The 12,033-nt window shown below is 46.2% G+C and overlaps 2 protein-coding genes across 3 annotated transcripts; both read left to right on the top strand.

Moving 5' to 3' along the window:
* The first annotated feature begins 59 nt into the window (after window positions 1–59).
* pip5kl1 (phosphatidylinositol-4-phosphate 5-kinase-like 1) lies at window positions 60–5,693 on the top strand. 2 transcript variants are annotated; one of them, XM_062412990.1, is made up of 9 exons: window positions 60–520; window positions 1,581–1,631; window positions 1,753–1,907; window positions 2,444–2,568; window positions 3,421–3,455; window positions 3,537–3,592; window positions 3,682–3,794; window positions 3,906–4,068; window positions 5,192–5,693. In XM_062412990.1, the coding sequence occupies exons 1-9, from the start codon at window positions 317–319 to the stop codon at window positions 5,619–5,621; spliced, it is 1,332 nt and encodes a 443-aa protein (XP_062268974.1). In that variant the 5' UTR covers window positions 60–316; the 3' UTR covers window positions 5,622–5,693. The 2 variants fall into 2 exon arrangements, with proteins under 2 accessions (XP_062268974.1, XP_062268975.1); XM_062412991.1 differs by lacking the exons at window positions 60–520; window positions 1,581–1,631 and having other exon boundaries at window positions 1,781–1,907; window positions 2,469–2,568.
* Window positions 5,694–7,528: 1,835 nt separating this feature from the next.
* Window positions 7,529–10,445, top strand: LOC133974701 (uncharacterized). The gene is made up of 4 exons (XM_062412362.1): window positions 7,529–7,852; window positions 8,536–8,590; window positions 8,761–8,799; window positions 9,267–10,445. Exons 1-4 carry the CDS (start codon window positions 7,634–7,636, stop codon window positions 9,677–9,679), a joined length of 726 nt encoding a protein of 241 aa, XP_062268346.1. The 5' UTR covers window positions 7,529–7,633; the 3' UTR covers window positions 9,680–10,445.
* Window positions 10,446–12,033: the final 1,588 nt, after the last annotated feature.

Raw genomic sequence — 12,033 nt, 5'->3', positions numbered from 1 at the left:
TTGTCTCATTTACTTGTTCCATCTCTCCCACAGTGTGAAACGTCTTCTCTAAAATAGCTTCTCTGGGTTTATGTGTATTTCCTGTTTTCTTCTCCCTCTGCTGTGATTCAGTCACATGTGAACTCAGTGGGACATTTGGACGAGGACCATCAAACCATCAACCCCAGCACAACCATCAAGCTATTATCCCTTTGTGCGGGTCTCCATGGTGACCCTGTCAAAGACTCTTTTGTGGTGGTGTCGCTCGCCCGCCTCGCTGGCCCCCCCGCTCTCACTCTGATTTGAACCGCTCGGTACAGGTGCTGTTTCAGTGCAGATGGAGATGTCGGCAGCAGGAAGCCCAGGGACCGGACACCGCCAGCACTCGGTGAAGAGGAGGAGGTGGGGGGGTCTGAGGCAGCAGTGGAAACTTCTGGGCCTTTTTGAGATCGATCAGCAGCACGAGTTCTACAGCCTGACCTGCATGATGAAGGAGGGGCTGTCGGCCGCCATTCAGAACACCAGCAGCAGAGCAGCCTCAGTGAGTGAGCCCCCACCCACACATCATGAGAACAGCCTCATCAGCGTTTGTTCAAAGAGAAGAGAAGAGCTTCTCTGTGGAGGTGTCAATCAGAAAGTTTCTTTTCTTTATTGTGACGTCAACATGACGTCATCCCTAACAGAACATCGTAAAGTCTCAGGAACCTTCGTGATGTAAGGATGAGCTGATCAGGTCAAAGGTCACTTCGCCCTCAGCGAAGTCTTCTTTTACCTTACGATATTAAAAACACCTCCAGAGAATTCTTTCAGATTTAAAACACGTTCACCTCAGTGATTAGAAGTGTGTGGTCTCAGGTCAAAGGTCAGTGGAGTGACATAGTTCAGCCTCCAGTACTCGAGCAGGAGCCATCGATCGGCCTGCTGCTTCACAATGATCCAGTTCAAACCAGTCTGCTGACACTGCATGACTGTCCACACACACACACACACACACACACACACACACACACACACACACACTTGCACATGCACACGCTGCACTCAGAACATACAGCTGCTTTGTTTTTTTCACATGTCACTGTGTTGTAAATCTCCATCTGTCTGTCTGTCTGTCTGTCTCTCTGTCTGTCTGTTGTCCTCTGTCTGTCTGTCTGTCTGTCTGTTGTCCTCTGTCTGTCTGTCTGTCTGTCTCTCTGTCTGTCTGTTGTCCTCTGTCTGTCTGTCTGTCTGTTGTCCTCTGTCTGTCTGTCTGTCTCTCTGTCTGTCTGTCTGTCTGTCTGTCTGTTGTCCTCTGTCTGTCTGTCTGTCTGTCTGTCTGTCTGTCTGTTGTCCTCTGTCTGTCTGTCTGTCTGTCTGTCTGTCTGTCTGTCTGTCTGTCTCTCTGTCTGTCTGTTGTCCTCTGTCTGTCTGTCTGTCTGTCTCTCTGTCTGTCTGTTGTCCTCTGTCTCTCTGTCTGTCTGTTGTTCTCTGTCTGTCTGTCTGTCTGTCTGTCTGTCTCTCTGTCTGTCTGTTGTCCTCTGTCTGTCTGTCTGTCTGTCTCTCTGTCTGTCTGTTGTCCTCTGTCTGTCTGTTGTCCTCTGTCTGTCTGTTGTCCTCTGCAGACTGAAGCGTCAGACGATGATTTCAGATCAGAGGTTTCTCAGATTCACAAGGTGAGTTCATTTATCTGTAACTAGAGCTAAATACGACTTTGTGTGATGATTCCACCTGGATATTCAGCTGTGTCTGTGTGTGTGTGTCTGTGTGTGTGTGTCTGTGTGTGTGCGTGTGCAGGACTTCACCATGCAGACCTTTGCCGGCCCGGTGTTCTCCGGCCTGCGTGGCTCGTTGGGGATGACGGAGACGGAGTACGAGCAGTCGCTCTGCTCCGATAGCTGCTACCTGCAGTTCATCAGTAACTCCAAGAGCAAGGCCGACTTCTTCCTGACGTGAGCCACCGTGCACACACACACACACATACCTACACGCACACACACTCACACACTCACACACAATGTTCTTTCCACCACAAGATGGCGCTCATTTCTAGCAAACCTTGTGTTCAAGAGGAGCTTTATCTTGATTAACATCATTATCGGGGAAACAGGTTGGTGGACGCCCGCTCTACCCCTCAGCCACAGCCGCCCGTAGTGAATCAGAGTCTAGACTTTAAAGGTCACTTTACTGTCTGCGTCTCATGTAGGACACGTCTCATGTAGGACACGTCTCACGTAGTGAATCAGAAAATAGACTTTAAAGGTCACAGCTATTGTCTGAATCTCAGGGATTATTATGGCTGACTCATGAAGAATATGGATATCAGATGTTCCTTCGACAGACGTCTCCCCTTCAGTGGAATTGTAAGATAGAGATGATGAGTAAATGTAAACATTCCAACTTCTTATATCCAAGGACTCGGGATGTGGGGGGTGCTGTCGTGGTGATGGGACAGAGATCTATTCACTCTGTGCTTCTGAACTTCTAGAAATGATAAACGCTTCTTTTTGAAGACCCAGAACAAAAGGGAAATCCAATTCCTTCTGTCCAACCTGAAGATCTACATGGAACATCTGAGGAGGTACCCCCATTCACTGCTGGTCAAGTTCCTAGGTACACACACACACACACACACACACACACACACACACATACTTCTATCTTATTGAGGACATTCCCTCGCCCCTAACTCTACTCTAACCATCCAAACTAAATGAAAAACCCTAAAATCAGGTCTTAACCCTGAAACAGTTCATTAACACTGATTTAAACAACACACACACACACACACACACACACAGTTAAGATGAACATGATGTTGAACCTGTGACCTCATCACCTCAGTTTAACCAGTGAACAAACAGGGATGCTCCTCATCATCTCATGCTGTTCCACAGCGCCCCCTGCAGCCACACAGGCTGAGCAGCTCTGCTGGTCTCTGTGTCTGATGAGGTGAAGTGACTCATCAGACACAGAGATGAGTCACTTCAACACTTTTCCGCTGAAAAACTACAAATGTTGTTATATTGTTGATGCTGATGCATTCATTTGTGAGTTTCTGTTTTAACTTCATTCACAACACTGAGTTTTCATGTGAAAACGAATCTCTGCTGCTGAACAGAAACTGAGATGACGTGGACGCTCACAGCCTCTTGCTGATTGGTCCTTTTTGTCACGGCGTAGGCTTCTCTGATACGTCTCCTGTCACATGACCTCCTGTCACATGACCTCCTGTCAGAACACAACATGGAGAATCAATTATGAGTGTTACTGACCAGATTCAGTTTTCAACTGCACGTCATGTGTAGTGCGTGTGAGTGCTGCCGTGATACGTTCATGTTCCTGTTGTTGTGAACGAGTCGGACCCGACAATCTCCTGCTGCTGCTTCACAAACAAGAACTACACAACATGTCAGGAGAACGTTTCACACACAATGTCTGAAAAGGTCTCTCTGTTTGTTCCAGGTGTTCACAGGATCAACGTCCCTCACCGACACAAGGTGCACGTCGTATTTGATCTGTTTACAAAATAACAACAACAACAATATTAATAATAACTGTAAATCTTTTTCTCTTTGCAGAAATACTTCATCGTCATGCAAAGTGTGTTTTATCCAGATGATCGGATCCATGCCAGGTGGGTTCCTGTAGTTCCAGGGTCTAGAAACACAGACTCATGTCAGTGCAGCCTCTGGATGTGGGTTGTTGTGTGTTTTGTGTTACCAGGTACGACATCAAAGGCTGTGAGGTGAGTCGCTGGACGGAGCCTGCACCGGAGGGGAGCCCGATGATTGTGGTTCTCAAAGATCTGAACTTTGAAGGGCAGCACATCACACTTGGTAAATGACCTTGGGAGAAGAACCACGTGCAGACACGCACAAATCCCAAGCTTTATGAGATGTATTGTTGTGTGTGTGTGTGTGTTTGTGTGTGTGTGTGTGTGTCTGCAGACCGGCAGCGTCCATGGCTCCTGCGGCAGCTGGAGATCGACACACACTTCCTGCAGCAGCTCAACGTGTTGGACTACAGTCTCCTCCTGGCACATCAGGACCTCCAGAAGGACGAGCGCCACCAGAGTCTGTCCTTCGCCACGCTCATCGCGAGGACCAAGAAGTGAGAGAGAGGGGGGGGGAGGGAGAGAGAGAGAGAGGGGGGGGGGGGAAGGGGGGGAGAGAGAGAGAGAGAGAGGGGGGAGAGAGAGAGAGTATATATATAATATATATATAAATAACGATGGCTGACTGTTCTCTGTCAGCTGTCAATCATGACGTCTGTGCTGAGAACCTGTGCATCAGCCTTTTCGCACCTTCATCCTGAAGCAGATCATCATCATCCTCTCTCTCTCCCCCCTCTTTCTCTCTCTCTCAATCTCTCCCCCCCTCTCTCTCTCTCCCCCCTCTTTCTCTCTCTCTCTCCCCCCCTCTCTCTCTCTCCCCCCTCTTTCTCTCTCTCTCAATCTCTCCCCCCCCTCTCTCTCTCCCCCCTCTTTCTCTCTCTCTCCCCCCCCCCCTCTCTCTCTCCCCCCTCTTTCTCTCTCTCTCTCTCTCTCCCCCCCTCTTTCTCTCTCTCTCTCTCTCTCTCCCCCCCTCTCTCTCTCTCCCCCCTCTTTCTCTCTCTCTCTCCCCCCTCTCTCTCTCTCCCCCCTCTTTCTCTCTCTCTCTCTCTCTCCCCCCCTCTCTCTCTCTCCCCCCTCTTTCTCTCTCTCTCTCTCCCCCCCTCTCTCTCTCTCCCCCCTCTTTCTCTCTCTCTCTCAATCTCCCCCCCTCTTTCTCTCTCTCTCTCTCTCTCTCCCCCCCTCTCTCTCTCTCCCCCCTCTTTCTCTCTCTCTCTCCCCCCTCTCTCTCTCTCCCCCCTCTTTCTCTCTCTCTCTCAATCTCTCCCCCCCTCTCTCTCTCTCCCCCCTCTTTCTCTCTCTCTCTCTCCCCCCCTCTCTCTCTCTCCCCCCTCTTTCTCTCTCTCTCTCTCTCTCCCCCCCTCTTTCTCTCTCTCTCTCCCCCCCTCTTTCTCTCTCCCCCCTCTTTCTCTCTCTCTCTCTCTCTCCCCCCCTCTTTCTCTCTCTCTCTCTCTCTCCCCCCCTCTTTCTCTCTCTCTCTCCCCCCCTCTCTCTCTCTCTCTCTCTCTCTCTCTCTCTCCCCCCCCCTCTCTCTCTCTCCCCCCTCTTTCTCTCTCTCTCTCTCTCTCCCCCCCTCTTTCTCTCTCTCTCTCTCTCCCCCCCCTCTCTCCCCTGTCTCCTCAGATCTGTGAACCCCGGCTCCAGCCCGGCTGCCGTCCCCGGTGAAGTCCCACAGGACGACTCCATCTTGCTTTTATCTGAGGGGGATGAAGGAGGTTTGACTTCTGCACAAGCAAGAGAAGCATTGAGCAGTAGCGCTCTTCACACCTGCCCAGGAACTGCTGGGCCAGGCAGCGATGCCACTGAGCTCCCGGACTTCAGGGCCCAGAACCGACGTCTGCTGCCCAACCTGAAGAACCCTCTGCACGTCATCGACGGGCCCGAGCAGCGCTACTTCATCGGCGTCATTGACATTTTCACGGTTTACGGTTTTAAGAAGAGGCTGGAGCATTTGTGGAAGAGGCTGAGACACCCGGGCCGCTCCTTCTCCACCGTCAGTCCACAGACCTACTGCGTCCGGCTCTGTCAGTGGGTTCAGGACCACACCAAGTAGTCTGGCTCTCTGCCCGGGCGGCTCAGCCCTGTAATGAAACATGCTTGATGTCTGCTGTGGATAAAGGATGTGTAAGAGATGAGCTGTTTGTCCTGTGTCCTTCTCCTCTGAGGTTCACGTCTCAGACACTCACGGGTTTTAATCCACGTTTATCTTCAGGCTCCATCCACATTACTACGATTGGGTTTGAAGACTCAAGCTCCACAGATGGTAGGAGACGCTGCTGGTCCAGGTTCAGTCTGATGGGTCTTTACAGCCTCAGCTACTGGTGTACTACACAACATGGAGAATCATTCACATGTGTTAACTCTGTATTTTACAAACCGTTATCATGGAGGAGACCAGATTCATAACTGGTAAAATCAGGATCAGCTGCAGTTCAGTGTTACTACACTCAGTTACTACACTTCATAAAACACTATGGACAAACTACAATGTAACACAACACTATATGAACAACGACACAGGGATCATTGCAATGGATTATGGGATGTTTGGAAACGAATACATCTTATGCGGGGAAATGGACTCTTAGACATGGATTATCGTGATATTAACTACATAAAATAACAAACACGTTTGGAGAAACTTTATTTGAAGAGTACTTTGAGTTTTTAGTGTCACTTTTATGAAGGATGCGGGACTTATGACCTGGCTGTAGCTAGTGGCTACAGGTCATATTTTATGTAGTTAATATCACGATAATCCATGTCCAGGGGTCCATTTCCCGATTTATTCGTTATTTGCCACTATAAACACACTCTGACCTCCTTGAGCTTTTATTTTGTTACTTCCTGTTACCGGCATTTGAATTTGCATATTAGTTAAATGTATTTAGTTTCACCCGAAACATTTAGATTTAACATTTAGATTTAACATTTAGATTTAGATTTAGATTTAACATTTAGATTTAGATTCAGATTTAACATTTAGATTTAGATATAACATTTAGAGTTAACATTTAGATTTAAATTTAAATTTAACATTTAGATCTAGATTTAACATTTAGATCTAGATTTAACAGTTAGATTTAACATTTAGATTTAGATTAAACATTTAGATTTTACATTTAGATTTAGATTAAACATTTAGATTAAAATTTAAATTAAACATTTAGATTTAGATTTAACATTTAGATTTAACATTTAGATTTGGATTTAACATTTAGATTTAACATTTAGATTTAGATTAAACATTTAGATTTAAATATTTAAAATATCTCTAAGTTGACAAATATTGTTGTAAATGTGCAAAAAAGTGACTCTCAAAAATTCACAGCCCCCCCCCCCCATGGAGTCTTCCACCACAGCCACATCAACCTGCTTCTGATGAGCAGGATTACAGATCAGACACTCACCTGATTCCTACAGAGGTTCCACTGCAACCCAGTCTCATCAGAAAACGTTCAGTGGCAACGTTGCTGATGAGACTGGGTTGCAACCGGATGGAGGTCAGCTCTGAGCTCATCTGTGTCTCAGCTCCACGTCGGGAGGATCAGTCAGTGTTGTGTTTACAGCTTGTTGCTATGAATTGAAAAGCCTCGTCTCTGTCTCTGATCTCTTCTGGATTGGTCCACAGTGTAAACACTTTCCCGGCAGCAATACAATAACACAACATACTGTGTTGTCTCTGCATCATGAGAACTGATCAGCGATCTCCAGACATCGTTTCACTGCATACAGATGTTCTGACGAGGGAAATGTGTTTCGTCTTCTGGGTTTTTCTATGAAGTCAGATTTATTTTTAGCTCAGTGTTTTTTAGCTTTGCACGAGAGGCGTCTCCTCAGTCACATGACTCGTTCACAAACCCAGTCACTGCCCCTCCTCCTCTCTCCTCCTCCTCCTCCTCCTCCTCCTCCTCCTCTCTCCCTCCACACACACGGGCAGATGAAGCAACACCACCGAGGTCTGAGGTGTAGGCGGCTGCTGAAATATGACTGCATGTATCCTGATTATAAAGAGCCGCCGGATCCCAGCTGCCTGCACACAGAACCCACAGACCCGCTGCTGCCATGGCTCACACAGTGAAGGTGCTGCCAGCTGCGGCCCCCTGCGGGGACCAGGAGACGGGCCTGGACCGGGACCAGCCCGTGTGCATCCTCATCAGACACTGCCGGGACATGAAGCGGCAGGAGACGCGCCTCCGGCTCCTCACCATGCTGCTGCTCCTCGGCTGCTCGGCTCTCTACATCTTCACCCTCTGTGCTGAGCTCAGGAACAGAGAACACCAGGTGAGTCCCTGCACCTTCTCCTCGTGTGCCTCCTTGTGCTGCGTGTGATCCAGGGAGGAGGTGACACTGAGAGATCATTCTGAAGTCAACGATCTGAACAAAGTCAGAATAATAAATAATAATAAAAAAGCGTGTTGTGACCTTCAAACTTTCACCCTGAGTGAACTCTAGTTTGAGAAACACTGAGATGAAACATGAGCTCTCATCCAAACATCATCCTCGTTCATTTACACAGAATTCAAACCAGTTCCAGATGTTTCTTCTCTCTGCTGTGAAGAAGCTTTCATGTTTCTCTGTCAGCTGGATTCCATCAAACCTGTGGAGCAGCTTGATCTCCTCCTGTTCCGCCTGGGATCTGATTTCTTATTCTCATTGCAGCATTGCTTCACTGTTTTCTGCTCCGGTTTGCACAGACACATCTCAGCATCTGTTGGAAACCATTCAATGAGCAGAGTGATCTGTGTCCATAGTAAAACATCTCCAACCAAAAGCACCAGAGCTTAACAGAACATGAGAGAAGTGTCTGGATTTATCTGATGTTCTGAGGAGTCTGTGATTTCTGTTCTGATTTGAATCATTAGCAAACTTCAATCCTTCTTCTGTTTATACGTTAATTCATCGCTCAGTGTTAAGAAAGCTGCCGCTTACTAATTTATTCTAAATGTGTTCTTCTCTGTTTCTAGAGCTCAGGTGATCATAGGGCGGCCGGGCCCCATCAGGAGAGACTGCAGACTGCAGGTACGCTCCTTCACTTCATCTGATAAAATACATGGATTTAAGTCTTTTGAACCGATTTCATATCAATTTAATCTTAAGTTGTATCGTCATGTTTGGGCCTCATAACATAGATCAGGCTTTTTATTTCTCTGATATTATGAGCTGGATTTTGAACCTGTCGCTTTTCACAGTCTCATCTACAGAAAAGAAAAGATTCAACATTCACCTCAGTAAGTTTTTCTCTTTAAATATCACATATGATGTGTTTCACTGTTTCTTTCCTCCAGAGTGTTCTAATGTTTTTTTGCAGATGTAAAAGTTTAAAAGCTCAAACTCTGAGTTAAAGTGAGAGAACGTCCTGACGTCTCTTTAAAGTCTCTCTTTCAAACATGTGTTATTGCTCTAAATGTTGTGGTAACATTAGACCTCTGGGACTGGGAACCACTACAAGCACATTGCTCAACAGGCGAGGCTGATTCATCATCATGTGAAGGTTCAGTGATAATCTGCGTGCACGTAAAGACCAGATGCAAGAGACCTGATGAATTCTGTGAGACAACTGTATCTGAACAGCCGCTGGTTATGAACATTCAACCTCCAGGGGGCGATGCAGATGTTTTGGCTTCACTTTCGGAGCTGTGGTGTCGATAGTTGTGTCAAACAGTGAATGATTTACTGTTTCTGTCTCGTCCTGCAGGGCAGAATCATTCTGTCCCAAAGGACACCGGGACTGACGAGCGGTACATCATGTGGAAACAGATCATTCCAGAAGATAATCAATGCGACCAAACGAGAAAAGACATCGTCATTCCTAAGGACGGCGTCTATTTCATCTACATCAGGACTTCCTTGTTTTGTCGCAATGCTACCGGAGCTGCATCGTCCAACATGTTCTATATGCAGCTGCGCTTCTGGAACGAAAACTACAACGAGAGCCGGGTCCTCACCGATGCCAGGGAAGTGGTCTCGTGTCCTCCAGTGGCCTTCAGGACCGTGAGCGTGCAGCAGCTCTTTGACCTGTCGGAGGGCGACCACGTGAGCGTCCGGATCGGAGCTGGATATCAACTGATCAACAAGGCCGATTTTGGGGCTTTTCTTGTGGAGGGTTAGGGTTTCTGCTCATTGATTCAGGTTTTATAATGTATTTTTTTTAATGTTTTATATATTAGAAAGATTTTTTGGTTATTTATCACCACTCATTAATAAGCTTTTTATGTTTTACAGTAACTTAAGGTTTTAAAATGACTGGTTGGGAAGATTTCAACAGAATAATAAACAGATATTAACTAAACATTAAATTAACTTACTGAGTCTTTTTAACAGCAGTTTTATATTAACTCTGATCTTTACGATCATTCCTTCTTGTGAATGTGGAAAAATGTGAAATGATCTTATAGCTGAACAGCTCATGAATCTGATACTGAGTATCAGCACTGGGGTCATTCAGTTTAATGACATACCTTTTAAATTGTTGAACAAGATTTTTGTATTATGTTTTTGTATTTTTTTACTACTTTGTGTTATTGTATTTTTGGACAATGTATTTTTCTGCATGAACAAACTTGAAATGATACAAGCTACTACAACTGGATCCTTTAAATTCACATTAGAGACTTGATTTGATTTGAGCACAACCGGAAGTTTAATACGTTGAACATGTCAAACTTACAATATACAAAGAAAGCATCTTCAAGAAACTGTGAAAATTTGGACTTCCCACAATATGATCACATCTATTATGTGTATTTCAGGTAAGGTGAAGCGTAAAGTGAGAACTAAGGAGTATAAAGATCACTTATGCTTCATCACGTCGCATCAGACAGAAAAAGTGCTTTTTGTTCAAATAACTTGTTTTTCATTCAATTAAATAATTCAAACTGGATATTTTTATTGTTGTGGTTTTTCTACACTGGAAGTTCTTCATGAGTATTTGATCTGTTGCTGGGTCACTCATATGCTGTGGCTCAGGAGGTCGAGCGGGTTGTCCACTGGTCATAATGCAGGTGGTTCGAGCCCCGGTTCCTTCAGGCTGTATCTCAAAGACACTGAACCGGACACGGTCCCTGAGGAGCCGTCGTTAAGTTCGGTTCGCTGGTAAAATGTGTTTAAGAAGAACTTCAATGTTTATTAATCCTCTCGACCTGAAGTTTTAATTTCTCAGCTTCAGTGGAAACCGACAGATGAAGGTTACGTCTCAATTCAAGAACTCATTACACAAGACGTTCTAAATACAGTTTAACATCTTAAAGAGAATGTAGCTGTGAACACTGTGACACTTACCAAGCAACAGCGCCCTCTGCAGCCGGGGCTGATTCTCAGGTAAACGTGGCCACGTCACGCTGGAGGTCAGGACCACCCTCCATGGAGCCGGACTCAACCAGTGAATGTGTGAGGAGCGGGCCAATCACACAGCCCCTACGGTCGCCTCATCAGTTTACAGATGATGAACGTGAACGACTTTTTATTTACTCATCATCGTACAGGCCATCATGTGAACCCCCCCCCCCCCCCACACACACACACACACACACACACACTCTCTCTGGCTCAGGGACACACCAGTGTTTATTTTGGCAGCTATTCTTGATTTAGTCTTAGTCTTAATCTTTTGACGAAAATGCAAATCACATTTAGTCATTTTTATCCTTCTCAGTTTTAGTCTAGTTTTAGTCGACGAAAACTAATTCCATTTTAGTTTAGTCACATTTAATAGCCACATTAAACTCCTTTTCTATAAAAACATATAGCTGCAGCCTAATAGCTTAAAAATATATATTTAATTTTTAATGTGAAAACAAAAAGGGAGAGCAGGTCAGACTGGAGGCGAACATAGAAACTGAACATCGGTACAAACCAACTGCAGCTTCTGCTCTGATGAAGAAGCTGAGGGGCTGATCTCTGATCAGCTGAGACCAGAGAAACTCTGTGTTTTCACTGTTTCCACTGTTGAGAAGCAGTGAGTCACTGAGCGGCTGCTGCACGAGAACGCGCTCTGCTTTCACTGAGTCTCTCTGAGCGAGTGCGCGGGGCGGGGGGGCGGAGCTACGGACCGGAGCGCTATCTGGGAGCGCACAGGCACACACACACCACACGCACACACACACACACACGCACGCACACACACACGCACACACACACACACACACACAGACACACACACACACACACACACACACACACAGACACACGCACACACACACACACACACGCACGCACACACACGCACGCACACACACACACACAGACACACACACAGACACACACACACACACACACACACACACACACACAGACTCACTCGCCCGCTCCTGATACTTCATGACGGCCTGATACGATGATGTAATAAAAATGATTGTGATATTTTCGTCTCGTCTCGTCAACGAAAGTTAAAATAGATTTAGTCATAGTTTTTAATTTCAAAGATCCGTCTTCGTCATGGGAAAAAGTTCGTTAACGAATATTTT

The sequence above is a fragment of the Platichthys flesus genome, chromosome 19 (assembly GCF_949316205.1).
Source record: "Platichthys flesus chromosome 19, fPlaFle2.1, whole genome shotgun sequence".
NCBI lineage: Eukaryota > Metazoa > Chordata > Actinopteri > Pleuronectiformes > Pleuronectidae > Platichthys > Platichthys flesus.
This window is presented reverse-complemented; position numbering and strand designations above follow the sequence as displayed.

Coding starts and splice junctions, on each gene's coding strand:
- pip5kl1 (XM_062412990.1), top strand. CDS start 317: ATGGAGATGTCGGCAGCAGGAAGCCCAGGGACCGGACACCGCCAGCAC. Junction 1,908..2,443: donor AAGGCCGACTTCTTCCTGAC/GTGAGCCACCGT, acceptor CTGAACTTCTAG/AAATGATAAACGCTTCTTTT. Junction 3,795..3,905: donor AGGGCAGCACATCACACTTG/GTAAATGACCTT, acceptor GTGTGTCTGCAG/ACCGGCAGCGTCCATGGCTC.
- LOC133974701 (XM_062412362.1), top strand. CDS start 7,634: ATGGCTCACACAGTGAAGGTGCTGCCAGCTGCGGCCCCCTGCGGGGAC. Junction 7,853..8,535: donor TCAGGAACAGAGAACACCAG/GTGAGTCCCTGC, acceptor CTCTGTTTCTAG/AGCTCAGGTGATCATAGGGC. Junction 8,591..8,760: donor GGAGAGACTGCAGACTGCAG/GTACGCTCCTTC, acceptor CGCTTTTCACAG/TCTCATCTACAGAAAAGAAA.